The sequence below is a fragment of the Plecotus auritus genome, assembly GCF_963455305.1.
Source record: "Plecotus auritus genome assembly, chromosome: 7".
Classification (NCBI taxonomy): Eukaryota; Metazoa; Chordata; class Mammalia; order Chiroptera; family Vespertilionidae; genus Plecotus; species Plecotus auritus.
In genome coordinates this window covers 49,596,707-49,611,237 of record NC_137774.1, presented here as the reverse complement: position 1 = coordinate 49,611,237, position 14,531 = coordinate 49,596,707, and the positions used below count along the sequence as shown (strand labels likewise).

Here is a 14,531-nt window from a genome sequence, read left to right as displayed (position 1 = left end):
CTCGGATGAGGATTAATAACAACAACAAACATGAAGAAGAAATGGCTGGAGTCTGGCTGCATGTTCCTCACAGCCAGCATTATCTCTCCCTGTGAAGGGAAGGCTCATAGGTGAGAGCAGGACCCATCTGGGCTCCGCAGGAGAGAGGCTGTACCCCATGTCGCCATGTTTGGTTTTGGGGGCCAGGTGGGGATGGTTACAGGAGAGAAGATGCTGCCAGGGCTGGGGCTGGCTGTTTGGACCTACCTCCTCCTGCATCCCGCACTCCAACAGCATCGTGACGCAGGCCTCGATGGGGAAGGCAATCTCCCGGCCGCTGATGGTGAGGTGCTCCTCCAGGGGCTTCCCGAAGGACGGCTTCTCCACCCAGGCCTCTGCAGGGGGAGGGGGCGGGGGGATGCAAAAAAGGCCATGAGGGGTGAGTGAAGGTCGCCCTGCTGGACCACGTCTTTCCTCTTATACAGATTATCCTAAGACCACGAAAGACACGGAGGCCCAGTTAAGCCTCTGTCCCAGCTGTTTGGGGTGACTGAGAGGACTGGGCAGGGTAGATGCTAACTGGCTGTGTGGAGGGCTGTGGGGCCTCCCGTAGCAGGTAACACACACTTCCACTCCCATCCACACCCCCTCATCCCCAGGGGACGGTGGGTCTGTGTGCGCTCTGCTTCACCGCAACTGGACCAGGTACCGGCCTGTGAAGTCCTGCCAGCCCATCGAACGTGACCCGTGGGGAGAGCGGAGGGTGAATGGGATGCAGGCCGGGGTGGCCTCTGGGAAGGCGAGCAGCCCTAACCCTCCCTCCAAGGCACACAGGTGTGCACTCACCCTGCTGTGCTTTTATCTGTGGCAGCACGGCCTGCAAGAGCGCCAGCGACTTCCTGTGGTACTCAGCTTGCACTTCTATGAGCTGAGAAGACACACGAGCAAGCGTTACCCTTTGCCAAAGGCCTGGGAGCACTGCACCCTTGGGGCTCTCTGCCAGAAGGTGCTGGTTACTCACAAAGAAGGAGGTGGAGCCCCTGCTCCTTCCTCAATCACCCAAACCCATGGGCACGCTTCCCCTTAGTCTCTGCAGCAACAGCCTCAGTGGGAATGTGGGAGGTGGGAGAACCATCAGGGTGAGGGGCACCCCAGAGCTGGAGCCCGACCTAGAGAGCTTGCCTTTCCTGCCATCTTACTGTACCGAGCACCCCTCAAAGCAAAGGCAACACAGAGAGGTAAAATGATAGAATATAAATGAAAATCACATTTAGAAATCCATTTGCCTATTAGAGCTAAATGCCATTAACCAGTGCGTGCAAGCGCGCACGCACACGCGCACACACACACACACACACACAATCTTGTTTTCTGCAAAGATATAACTGATCAGAAAACTTGTGTCTTGATCCACAATCCTCTACAAGTCCCCAGGGAGGTAAGATTGCTTTGGTTATGATGATATGGCTCCCGGAATAGTCCCTCCAAGTTATGTTGGCCATCCCACTACTAACAAAGCTGCTGAAATGTGGCTAAGAGCCGAGGAAAACCCATGAGCAATAGTTACTTCATTTAGTTTCTGAATCCCTCCTTCCCCCTCAAACACTGGGTATCTATGAGGGAAGGAGAATGATTCACTATTTAAATGCTTAGTGTGGAGGGTAGATACTATTGTTTCCAACTAAAAGTAAAATAAATTTTTAAAAAATCAGAGAAGTGAAATAAATGGCATACAAATGACAATTAGGCAGCCTAATAATGCTTGCAATGTCAACAATTTCATTAGTTTTAACAACTCTAAAGTTGAATATTATCTTCACCAACAAAAGCAATGGAGTATACTTGAAAATATAGTACTACTTCAGAATAACTTTCTAGGTTGGAAGGAATGCATATCTGCTTTTTCAGGGTAGAGGACACACCTCTGAATTTTTGTCCACTGATGGAAGTGCTAGAAGATGGCTAACAGCCCACAGCCATTCACACGCTTAGCAAAGCACCCTCAGCCTCTCAGGATGTCCCCCATTCCTTCTCTTTATCTTCCTTATCATCCTATCACTTCCCTACTTTTAGTTTATACCTTTTCTCAACTCAGATCCCGTTTCTCTCTCTTTAAATATGCTTTCCTCAATGAGAAGAAGGCAAACAGGTCACACCAATCATCATTTACCTACCTGTCATCATCCTGGCAAAAATCCAGGTTAAAACCAATCTGTGCTGGTGGGGGGGGCAGGGTTCCCTTCTTCCCAGGTCCTTGTTTTTGATACACCAGGGTTTCCAGGTGTGGCCCTACTTTGGTCTGGAAAATTCTTTGTGTGAGCGCTGTTCTGTGCATTGCAGGATGGTTAGCAGCATCCCCGACCTCTACCCACTAGATGCCAACAGCACCTCCCCCAAAGGTGGCAGCTAAAAATGTCCCTGAAGGAGGCAGCAAACCATCCCTGCCTGGGAACCACTGCCATGGGACTTTGAGTTGCAATGACCTTCATGAATGAGGTTGTTTTAGGGTTTTGGGGGGAATCCATACAAGTAGAAAGAGAACGCAGGGTTTTTTCACAGGTAGAACAGTCAAATCCCACTCCTATCACACGCTCAGCCACAGGGCCTCAGTCCCACGCCCACACTCCTTCCTGTCTGCACCAGGACTCTTACAAACAGACTGTAAGCTGCCTCACCTTTATGGACCCTTACCGTTTGGAAGTAATTTGCATAGTCAATTTCTTTGGCCACAAAACTGTACATGTCAGCTGACAGCTGGTCCTGTGGAGGTAAAATGCACAACCAAGGTGAAATGAGAGTGGCTAACACATGGGTCCAGACTCAGAGAAGAACAAGCCTTCACATCGTTCAATCTCATTTTATTATTTTGAATCTTAAAAAAATCTTTATTTTTGAAAGTATTACGTATGTCCTTTATTCCCCCATTGATCCCTTCTAGCCCAACTCCCACCCCAAGCTCTCACCACCCTATTGTCTGTGTCTATGGGTTATGCATATATGCATACAAATTCTTTGGTTGATCTCTTCCCACTCCCTCTCATCCATGCCTTCCCTCTGAGGTTCAATCTCATCCTATATAATAAAAGGGTGATATGCTAATTGACCCTAACAGTGGAACAACCGGTTGCTATGACGTGCACTGACCACCATGGGGCAGATGCTCAATGCAGGAGCTGCCCCCTGGTAGTCAGTGCACTCCACAGGGGAGCACCACTCAGCCACAAGCCAGGATGATGGCTGCGAGCACAGCGGCAGTGGCAGGAGCCTCTCCCGCCTCCTCGGCAGCGCTAAGGATGTCTGACTGCGCTTAGGCCCGCTCCTCCCGGGGAGTGGGCCTACGCCAGCAGGTGGACATCCCCCTAGGGCTCCCAGACTGCGAGAGGGTGCAGGTCGGGCTGAGGGACCCCTCCTAGTGCACTCAGTTTTGTGCACTAGGCCTCTAGTTTTCAATAAAACCTGACATGTCACAAACTGCCCTGGACATTTCCATGCTTCCCAACCTCGGCCCAGGGAATGGCAAGTGTGAACAGAACACCTGTGCCAGGGGTTCTCAGGGGATTTCAACACGGGGTCCTCGTCAGGAGTGTGGAAAGCTGGTGTGGGGTGATGTGCAAGTTACTCCCAGTCCTCTGCAGCTTACACCACCACTGGGAAGCAGCCGCTGAGTACAAACTGTGCTTGTCTTCTCTTCCTTCTCTCATTTCGCCTCTGATTATTTTACTGCTTTGCTGTCCTTCATTCTCAATACTGATTGGTTGATAAGCAGCATATGAGAAAGAGACAGCAGCACACCAATTGGGAGGAAGTTGGACAAGACAGATGGGCAGGGAAAGGATTGCTGATTCAGAACATATCAGAACCTGGACTCGGCCAACTGCACACAAATCCAGTGCTAACTATCCTGTGTGATCCAGGGCTCCATGCGATGGGGCAATGGCCCAGTGCTGTGTCTGACCTGCAATGTGTTCTCCTCAGAGAACCATTTTCAGTTCCACAGAAACATCACAGAAGGGACAAGCAAGCACACCCAAGTAGGACGGACACTCGCCACTAACCACATCTCTGATCACCGTTGCACAAGTCACATGATCTCTCAAGCTCCTCCCTGTTGGGTTGCCTCAGGTAGGAGATCTTGAGAAGAAATGCTAAGTGGATGAGAGAAGAGTCTAGAATGTTCCCTTGGAGGTGAACGTGAGACCAGCACAAGAAGCTGACCCAGATACTGAGTGAGTTAAAGCTGGCAGCTCTGCACTGTAGGGAGAGCCTGTGGCACGGAACCTCGCATTCTATCCCAACCCACCACCCATGCCCCCCACCTGCCAGTTAAGCCCATTCCTAGTGAGACTGCTAGGATGTGCGGAGCCATCTGTGTCCTTTTCCAGGCAAGCATTGTGGCCACATCCTCAGAGGGCTCTTGTCCACGAGACACAGGACCAAGGCACCATGCTAAAGGGGAAGTGTGTTCTCTGAGCTTGGAGCACAGAGGAGGCCAAGCTGTCCTGGGCCAGTTTCAGACAATGAAAAAAGGGAACCAATGAGTTAACATGCACTGGGAACCATCTAGGCGCCAGGCACAACATCACATGGGATTCTCCATGCCACATGGGATTCTCCGTGCCACATGAATGCTCATCTCTCTCAGGTACATGTGGAATTTCCAGTTTCAGAAGAGCAGCTACCAAGAGTTCAAGGATCTTATCTGTCTGTCCTCCTCGGTCTCAAAAGTGCTTCTCACAGTAGGGGCTCAGTAATATTTACTATAAGAACAAATGAAGAAACAGAGGCTCAGCAATGGCAGTTTTCCCGAAGAATAGCATGGGCCCTAAGACCCACCTCAGCTCCCTTTCGCCAGAGCATCCCTATAGCGAATGCCTTCGTAGGGCTGCCCAGTCTGCTAAAGGGTCAGGATAAAGTGGTTTTGTGGGGAACCAGCCTCCCCACGCCGGCAGGTCCAGCAGACATCCATCCCCCGCCTGGCAGTCGTGAGGGAGCTACTCCAAGTCAGGAAAAACAAGGGCTGGGTGATGAACGGCTCTGCAGACAGAGGAAGAGACCCCAGGAGGGACCAAGGCCAGGGCAACTGCATTTTCACCAACAGAGTTTAGAGAAGTCAGACCACCCGTGGGTGCCCTCAGAGACATACAGGAGTTTTGAAGGCACAGTCAGACGACGGCCTTAATAAGTAAGCAACGTGGACTCCAGATAAGCCACACTGCAGAAAAAGAGTGACACAACAAATACAATTTCCATGTACCTAAATCATCAGTGAATTTTCTATAAAGAAAACCTCCCATCAATAATCACTAGAGTTAAATGTGTTTAAAAATCATTTGTTTGCTGATGTTTCATTTATCAACACTTGGAAAAATACCAAGTAAATAACCACGCCCACCTGTAACCCCAACAGCAGAGATAATGGCCGTAAGCTGTGATGTGCTTAGTCGGCATCTATGTTAATTGGCACGTGTTTGTATGATTACTGGGCTTACAAAAAAGGAGCCAGGATGCTTCGTAGCTCATTCACTCCTAGATAAGCATGTTTTATAGCAGACATGATACTTAATAAATGGATGGACTAAGTTTCTATTGTTGGATATTGTGTTTTTAGTTTTTCACATTAAAATGACATTTGAATAAGTATTTGTTTATACAGATTTGCATCCATCTCTTGATTATTTCCTTAGGATAAATTCTGCATTAAAATTAATTTTGATTATATAATCCCTTATAATTAAATTTACAAATATTAGAAAGATGACAACGAGTTGGGACATTAGGGCTTTTGATATATACTGTCAACCATCAGAAAAAAACATTTTTACTATAAGAATTAACCCATAAATATTTGTTTGTTTTTTATAGTAATTGCTTTTATTTATTTATTTTTTTACTGTGCTAAGTGGCTTTATTAGAGAAAACCAGATTATAAAGGACTTTACAAGTTGGCATTGGGCCCTACTTCTTGCCAAAGGTGGGCACAACATTGACAAAACGCCGGATGTACTGCATCTGTCACTTGGCCTGACCAGTCTTCTTCTTTTTCTCCTGTTTGGCCACCTTGGGGGTCTGACCTCTTCCTTTCCCAGCACGGGCCACAGAACCATGGACTTTACCTCCCAGCACGCGGGCAGCTACTTCCAGCGTGGTCAGAGCCTCCACCCCACACTGGCCCAGGTAGCCTCATCCTCTAGGGGTGTGCCTGCCAGGGGCACGACTTGATCTTCTGGAGCGATGCCCTCCAGCGAGGCTACATGTGCCTTGATCTGGGAGACAGCCTCCCAGCCGGCCAGTCACCTAGAGGGTTTGTAGCTCCTGGGCGCGGACAAAAAGCTGCATGTCGGTGACTGAACTGCGGCCTGTGCCACTACCACGAAGATGGAGTCCAGAAAGAGGAAGGAAGAGGAGGATACACGTCCTAAGCGCTTGCTGCGTCAATGTCACTGCTCTTTGTTTAAACACAATCAAATTTATAGGTAAAATTTAAATAATATGTTCCTAATCTATAGTTTGCTTTTTTAAGAGGTTAATTTTCTTCTAAATGTATTATCTATTTGTGTCAATTCCTTGTTGACATTAAGTGCCCATTTTTCTGTAGGAGACTTTATCTATTTATTTATAAGATTTGTGAGAATTCTTTAGATGGATGAGACCAAGGGCTTACTCAAATACTGCTAATATTTTCCCCATTTTCCATTTATCTTTTGACACTATTTGAAACTTTTTTCGGTCCTGTACTTCTTTACATGGCTTTTCCATGTGGTAGTGTCTATTACATTTTTCTCTTTACGATGTCCTCCTTTGCTAATTTGCTTAGGGCACCTCAACCAACAGTATAAATATCCATATATATGTTCAGTGGAGGATATAACATTTACATCTTTAATACATTGGAACTTACTTTGGTACTTGTACCAGATACAGAATTTTTTTTAATATATTTTATTGATTTTTTACAGAGAGGAAGGGACAGGGATAGAGAGTTAGAAACATCCATGAGAAAGAAACATTGATCAGCTGCCTCCTACACACCCCCTACTGGGTATGTGCCTGCAACCAAGGTACATGCCCTTGACCGGAATCGAACCTGGGACCTTTCAGTCCACAGGCCAACACTCTATCCACTGAGCCAAACTGGTTAGGGCCAGATACAGAATTTTTAAAGAGTTAACCAAAGGTCTCAACACTGTTCACGAACAGAACAGACTGTCCCCATGGATTTGAAATGTCACAGATAAAATCTCTCATCCACTTGGATTTTCTTCTGACTGGGATGTCTCCCCCACCACCCGTACCCCTGCCACCTCCTTATTCTATTTTTTTTAAAATAGTATTTACATTTTAATTATGTAACTTCACAATACATTGTAAGAGACAGAAATTCAAAGCTCCAATAACTCTCCCACATTAACTTCAGAAACCCTTTATTACCCTTTGGAGCATTTATTACAATTATATCAACTTATACAGTTGTGAGGGAATTCAAATTTTGATAACATTGACTTTTCTCATCTAGGAACATCTCTCAATTTTATAGTCTTTGATTTGCTCAGTCCTATCTTATAATTATCCTACATTCATGATGTTATTGTAGGATTTTGAAGATTCCTGTTGTTAACACAATCCCTAAGATATTTATACACTTCTCTCTTCAATACTTTTTCTTGGCAGAGAGTATAACCTTGATCTTTATAACTGGCTTCTGGTTTCCAGTCTGGTATGCAAGATCAGAAGTCACCACTAGCGACGTGTAAAACGCTGAACAAACTGAAAAATCAACAGCTTTTCTGCTCCATCAGAGAAGTGAGGTCACAGGCAAGCCACTGCCCCCAGAGCGGAGACTGACAGGTGAGTAAGAGAGTCACACACCTGAGCAGAAGCCACACGGAGAGCAGTGCTGGGCCAGGACAACCAGAACAGTCTGACCATCGCTGGGCCCCGTGTGCACGTCTGATGGTTAAACTCTGGGGACACCCAGTCCCTGAGGTAAGACACAACACAGAGTTCTCACAGTGACATCAGAGAAAGCCTCTCCGGCTTTCAACAGGGGGAGGGAGAGGGGAAAGGAACGGCTTTGAGCACTTGAGCATTATATTCCTCTTAGCAAGGCCTACCCTCAGGAGAAATTCTTCCATCCGAGCCTAACCTAGGTTTTTTATTTTTTGTGAATCCTCACCTGAGGATCTTTTTCCACTGATTTTTTAGACAGAGTGGAAAGGAGGGGGAGAGAAACATTGATGTGAGAGAGACCCATGGATGGGTTGCCTCCTGCAGCTGAAGTACATATCCTTACCAGAACTGAACTTATGATCCTTCAGTCCGCGGGCCGATACTCTATCCACTGAGCCAAACCCACTGAGACAAACCAGCCAGGGCCCCACAGCGGGTTATCAGAGCCTTCCTGACCTGGGGGAAGGGAAATGCTCAGTTCTATCAGGGTCTAGCCGTCAGACACGGGGAAAGAGAAATACCCAATCCAGTCCCTAGCCAGCCTGTCCCACCTAAAACTAAAACAAAAACAGACAGACCACAGAATCAGAAAAACAACACCACCACCAGCAACCGAGAAGCACTGGTGAAGTTCACAGCCCCGAGCACAGGCTTCCCTCAGAGACAGACTGACTCCTAGGACTGCAGAGCCCTCTTCTCCCCCTCACCCTCCTACCCGTCACTTAAGGCCCAGTTACCACAGTTCCCTTCACCCACTCCGTCAAATCCACCTTTTTCATACTAAACTGCAAAAACACAGATCGAAGAAATGAAACAAGCATCACAGCCAGGGTTGGATATGGCAAAAATGTTGGCATTATCAGGCTAAGAATATGTTTTTAAACTATGATTAATATGCTAAGGATTTTAATGGAAAAAGTCGACAATATGCAAGAACAGATGGATACTATACATTAACAAATAAAAATAAAGAAAAAGAAAAGAAATGCTGTCACATAAGTAAACCAAGCCTTTGATGGGCTTGTCTGCAAGTTGGACATGACTGAGGATAGGATCTCTGAGCTAGAGGATATGACAACAAAACTTTAAAACTGGCCCTAACCGGTTTGGCTCAGTGGATAGAGCATCGGCCTGCGAACTGAAGGGTCTCAGGTTCGATTCTGGTCAAGGGCATGTACCTTGGTTGCAGGCACATCCCCAGTAGGGGGTGTGCAGGAGGCAGCTAATCGATGTTTCTCTCTCATTGATGTTTCTAACTCTCTATCCCTCTCCCTTCAAATCAATAAAATATATTTAAAAAAAAAAAACCCCAAAAAAAAACAAACCTGAAAAGCAGAGAAAAAAGACAGGAACAAAGGGAACAGAATACCTGAGAACTGTGGGGCAACTTCTGAATGTGTAACATATGCTTAGTTGAAATACTAGAAGGACAAGAAGAAAGAAAGGAACAGAAGCAACATTAGAAGAAATTACGAGTAAGAATTTCCCCAAGTGGATGTCAGATACTAAACCACAGGTCCAGGAAGCTCAGAAAACACCAAACAGGATAAATGCCCCGTCCCCTCCACCCTCCCCCCCCAAAAAAAGGGTGCATATAGGCATATAATATTCAGAAAAAAATATTAAAAATATTTTTGAAAGAACCACAGAGGAGAAACATATTACCCACAGAGGGGCAAAAATAAGAATTACATCTGATTCTCCTCAGAAACCATACAAGCAAGAAGAGAGAGAAGTGGAATACTTAAAGTGTTAAGATAAAAAACACAAACAAGAATCCCCACCAACCTTGAATTTTGCACCCTGTCAAATTAGTCTTCAAAAGTAAAGACTAAAGACTTTCTCAGACAAATGAAAATTGACAGAATTTGTTGCCAGTAGACCTGCCTTGCAAGAAATGTTAAAAAAATTTCTTCAGTAGAAGGAAAATTATATTGGTCAGAAACGTAGCTCTACATAAAGAAAGGAAGAGAATCAGAGAAGGAATATGTAAAGATAAAATAAACTTATTCTCACTTGATCTAACAGATACGTTTGTTCAAAATAATAGCAACATATCTTATATATAAGCGAAATGGATGGAATTAGAAATAGTTTGTTACTAAAAGGTACCTGCATTACATGTGAAGCAGAAAAGTGTTACTCAAAAGTGGCCTTGGATTAGTTATAAATGTATATTGCAAACTCCAGGGCAACTACTAAAAAGGTAAGAAAAGAAAAAGAAATGTAATTGACATGCTAAGAAAGGAGAAAAAAACGGAACCATAAAAAATGCTCAATTAAAACTTCAAAAAGCAGAAAAAAAGGTAGAGGACAACAATAGTAGCAAAGTACAAAGGCAACACTAGAAAAATAACAAATATGATAGATATTAATCTGACTATATCAATGATCTCCTAGATATCAATGGACTGAATAAATACACCATTGGAAAGACAGAAATTGTCACACTAGATTAAAAAGAGACCAAGTATGTTGTCTATACGAAGCTCAGGTTAAATATAAAGATACATATCACCAGCTATATATTAAGTATTAATATGTAAGTTAAAAGTAAAGGAATAGGGAAAGACACACCATGCTAACACTAATCAAAAGAAGCGGGCTTAGCTATATTCATTTCCCACAGAGCAGAATTCAGAGCAAGGAAAGTATCAGGATAAAGAGGAATAATGCATGATAAAGAGCTGATTCTACAAGAAAACCTAACAATCCTTAATGTGATGTACCTAACAACAGAGCATCAAACTATGTAACGCAAAAATGATACAACTGCAAGAAGAAATATGAGTCCATTCTTACAGTTGGACACTTTAACACCCTTCTATAAGAAACAGACACGCCCAGGAGGCATAAAATCAGTATGGACATGGTTGAACTTAACAGCATAATCAATCAAGAAGATATAATTGATATCTATAGAATACTCCATCCAACAGCAGCAGCATACACATTCTTTTCAAGCTCACAGGGAACATTCTCCAAGACAGACCACATTCTGGGCTATAAAATACACCTTAAATACAAGTTTTAAAAAGTAGAAACCATATCATTCCTGCTCTCTGACCACAATGAAATGAAATTAGAAGTCTATATGGAAAGCTAGCAGGAAAAATCCCAAAGTGATATTGGGATTTTAACTGCAAATAAAATAACAATGAGATATCACTATTAGAATCGCCGAACTTCAGAACACTGACACCATCACCTGCTGTCAAGGATGCGGAGCAAAGCAACTCTCACTTGTTGCTGGACTACGCAATGGTAGGACCACTTTGGGACACAGGTTGGAAGTTTCTTACAAAATGAAAGATACTCTTACCCCAAGATCCAGAAATTAGGCTTCTTGGTTTTTATCCCAAATGAATTGTAAATGTACAAATACCTGCACACAGATGTTTACAGCAGCTTTATTTGTAATTGCCAAAACCTGCAGGCAACCAAGATGTCCTTTGGTAGGTAAGTTGGTAAATAAACTGTGGTGTATACAGAAAATGGAATATTATTCAGCACGAAAAAGCAATGCGCTACTAAGCCATGAAAAGACATGGAGACAGTAAGAGAAAGACATTAAGTGGAGAGACAGGAAGTAAAAGAAGCCAGTCTGAGAAGGCCACCGAGCACAATTCAGCTACATGACATTCTGGAAAACGCAAACCAACAGAGACCGTGAGCAGACCAGTGCGTGCCAGGGTCGGGGAGCGGGTGGGGGTGATCAGGCACAGAGGATCTGTAGGGCAGTGAACCTGTTCTGTGTGACACCACAGTGGTGAATGCATGTCACTGTATGTCTGTCAAAACCCCTGAAGTACTGGACTTACTTTACTTGGTTGTACAGTAAGTACGGCAGGCTGAGAGATCATCAATTCTTTTTTTTAAAATATATTTTTATTGATTTCAGAGAAGAAGGGAGAGGGAGAGAGCAATAGAAACATCAATGATGAGAGAGAGTCATTGATCAGCTGCCTTCCCCATCCCCTACTGGGGATTGAGCCTGCAACCTGGGAATGTGCCCTGACCGGAATCGAACTATGACCTCCTGGTTCATAGGTCGACGTTCAATCACTGAGCCACATGGGCTGGGCGAGATCATTAATTCTTTCAACATTTTTCAATGTTTCTAATTCTAGAGAGAAGTTCCATTTGACTCTGAGGCAAGGTCAAAGTCAGCTGCACGGGGTGATTATAAAGGAGAAGCTGATGGACAAGCTAACACAGTGGTCGGCAAACTCATTAGTCAACAGAGCCAAATATCAATAGTACGATTGAAATTTCTTTAGAGAGCCAAATTTTTTAAACTTAAACTTCTTCTAATGCCACTTCTTCAAAATAGACTCGCCCAGGCTGTGGTATTTTGTGGAAGAGCCATACTCAAGGGGCCAAAGAGCCACATGTGAACAGGGAACATTCAGCCACAGGAACATTCAGAATGTTCCCTGGAAGAGCCATACTCAAGGGGCCAAAAAGCCATACTCAAGGGGCCAAAGAGCCACATGTTAGCCAGCAGTTTGCCAACCACTGAGCTAACAAGACTAGACAGAGCTGCAAAGAACAGGGGCATCTGCATGCAGAGTGGCTACTTTCCCTTAAAACGGAGATTAAGACAGCAGGTACCCAGCATAGTTCCAGAAGCACGAGCTTTATCCCCAAACTAACAGATCTGTATATTTGCAGATGCCCATGTATAGAGAATGGCACTGCTAATGGCACTGCATGAATGGTGCTGCTGTCAGTCCTACGAAACATCTGTGGGGGAGCGGCCGGGACACATTTGACCACTTGTGATGAAGGTCTCCCCAGCCCCGGAGTGCGGAGGTGCGCTTCTCTGAAGGAGGCGCTCCTCTCAGCTGGGGACTTTTCTCCTCCGGGACTACCTCCTGGGTGAGCATCTCAGCTTCGTAGGTAAGCGTCTCCCAGCAGCAAGGGAGTGATAAAGTGACTGGGAAATATTAAAAGGCACATGAGGTACTTTACCAACAGTGAGCTAAGGCTCATGTGTCGTCTAAATCAGGGGCCCAACCGGCCTGGCTCAGTGGTTGAGCGTCAACCCTATGAACCAGGAGGTCAGGGTTCAATTCCCACCCGGTCAGGGCACATGCCCAGGTTGCAGGCTCGATCCCCAGTAGAGAATGTGCAGGAGGTAGCCAATCAATGATTCTCTCTTATCACTGATGTTTCTATCTCTTTCTCCCTCTCCCTTCCTCTCTGAAATCAATAAAAACATATTTAAAAATAAGTAAGTAAACAAATAATTATTCTAACAGATCTGTATATATGGATATTTGTCACATCATTCGTGGGCCATACAAAATTACCAACTTAAAAACTAGCCTCTTATATTTGGTCAAACATTTAATTAACTGCCCCCTACTGCCTTGGCAGGGCCAGACCAAGTGATTTTACAGGCCTTGGGTTGGACGCTCCTCACCACTAGAAACAATCAACTGTGCTGTGCAGCCTAGAAACTATGAACTGGGATGCATGACTCACAAAAGCTTCAAGCAGACACCAAGGTCATTTTCTCTTTGCCTCGCAGGCAGGAAAACCGATGACCACCCCTGCTGCCCGTCTATCTATGTCACCCTCAGAGCCCCAGCTCCAGCATTCATGCCCGGCTCTTTATAGACACCAGCCGGCAAGCTGGGGTCAGGTACTTCACGCTGAGGCTCACCCTTAGGGTTTTAATAGAACTCCCGTGAACAAAAAGGACTCCCTTAGGGCTCCCCCGTCTGTCTCAGTAGAGAGGAACAAAGAGGGGGTACCCTGCAAATCTCCACTCTGTTGGCAGCCTCCTCCATTTCTTCCCTGAGGGCATCAGCTTTGGCACCCGCAGGCTGCAAGCTGCTGGACAACCCTGAAGACTTGGAAGTCTGCTGCCACCTGATGGAAAACAGGAGAGAAAGAGGAGAGGCGTGAGACACGTAGCCCTGGGGACACTGGGAAGGATGAGAAAACTGCTGGTTGCAAACCCTACTCAGGGAACAAAGGAGCCACCATCGTCCCTGCTGTTGTCTGACACTCAGGCCCAATGACGTCACCATCGTGTTCTCTGAAGCACATCCCCAGCCTGTCCTGTGGGCCTTCCAGTTTGGAAACACCCACTTACCTAATCACGTAGGCCAGGTGAGAGGGTACGTGGGTGAGAGTAAAAGCAAGCCTGAAGGCAAAAATCTCCCCTGGTGAAACCCGGGGCCCTATGACTTTGATTAAATTTAGTTTTAGATCCCAGCTCTACAAATCATTGCCTCCTCCCTCTCTTTCTCCCCACTCCTCCCCAGGTCCAATAAATCAGGGCACCCCTAGCCCTCGGTGTCTTGTGCTTTTGCCCTATTTCATCTGGAACCTGCACAACATCGGGAGCCGGGCTTTTGCGCACTGCACTGGCTTCCGCTCTCCCAGGTGGGCCAACTATAGCAAAGCAGCCCGTCCTTCTCCGCTGCAGCGCTTGGGGTTTGGAGTGAGGCTCTGCCAGCGCTGGTGGCCCTCCTGTTCTACACCACTGGAAGGCACACACAACGTTCCTGGCAACAAGCAGATACCTCATTTATACTTTCCTAAGCACTTATCTTTGTGCAGAGAATACTGGCCATCTAAGGAAACTCCTG

The 14,531-nt window shown here is 45.6% G+C and overlaps 1 protein-coding gene and 1 pseudogene across 7 annotated transcripts in view; both read right to left on the bottom strand.

Moving 5' to 3' along the window:
- Positions 1-14,531, bottom strand: part of ARHGAP44 (Rho GTPase activating protein 44) — a 175,804-nt gene that overhangs the window by 46,000 nt on the left and 115,273 nt on the right. For all 6 annotated transcript variants that reach the window (XM_080680636.1, XM_080680633.1, XM_080680637.1 and 3 more), the window contains exons 7-10: positions 13,689-13,806; positions 2,671-2,739; positions 826-907; positions 247-374 (exon numbers count right to left, since the gene is read on the bottom strand). In XM_080680636.1, the coding sequence (XP_080536762.1) occupies positions 247-374; positions 826-907; positions 2,671-2,739; positions 13,689-13,806 (397 nt within the window). The remainder of the gene's footprint in view (positions 1-246; positions 375-825; positions 908-2,670; positions 2,740-13,688; positions 13,807-14,531) is intronic.
- Positions 5,915-6,315, bottom strand: LOC308254450 (ubiquitin-like FUBI-ribosomal protein eS30 fusion protein; annotated as a pseudogene). Its single transcript has one exon. The product of its transcript is annotated as a ubiquitin-like FUBI-ribosomal protein eS30 fusion protein (transcript).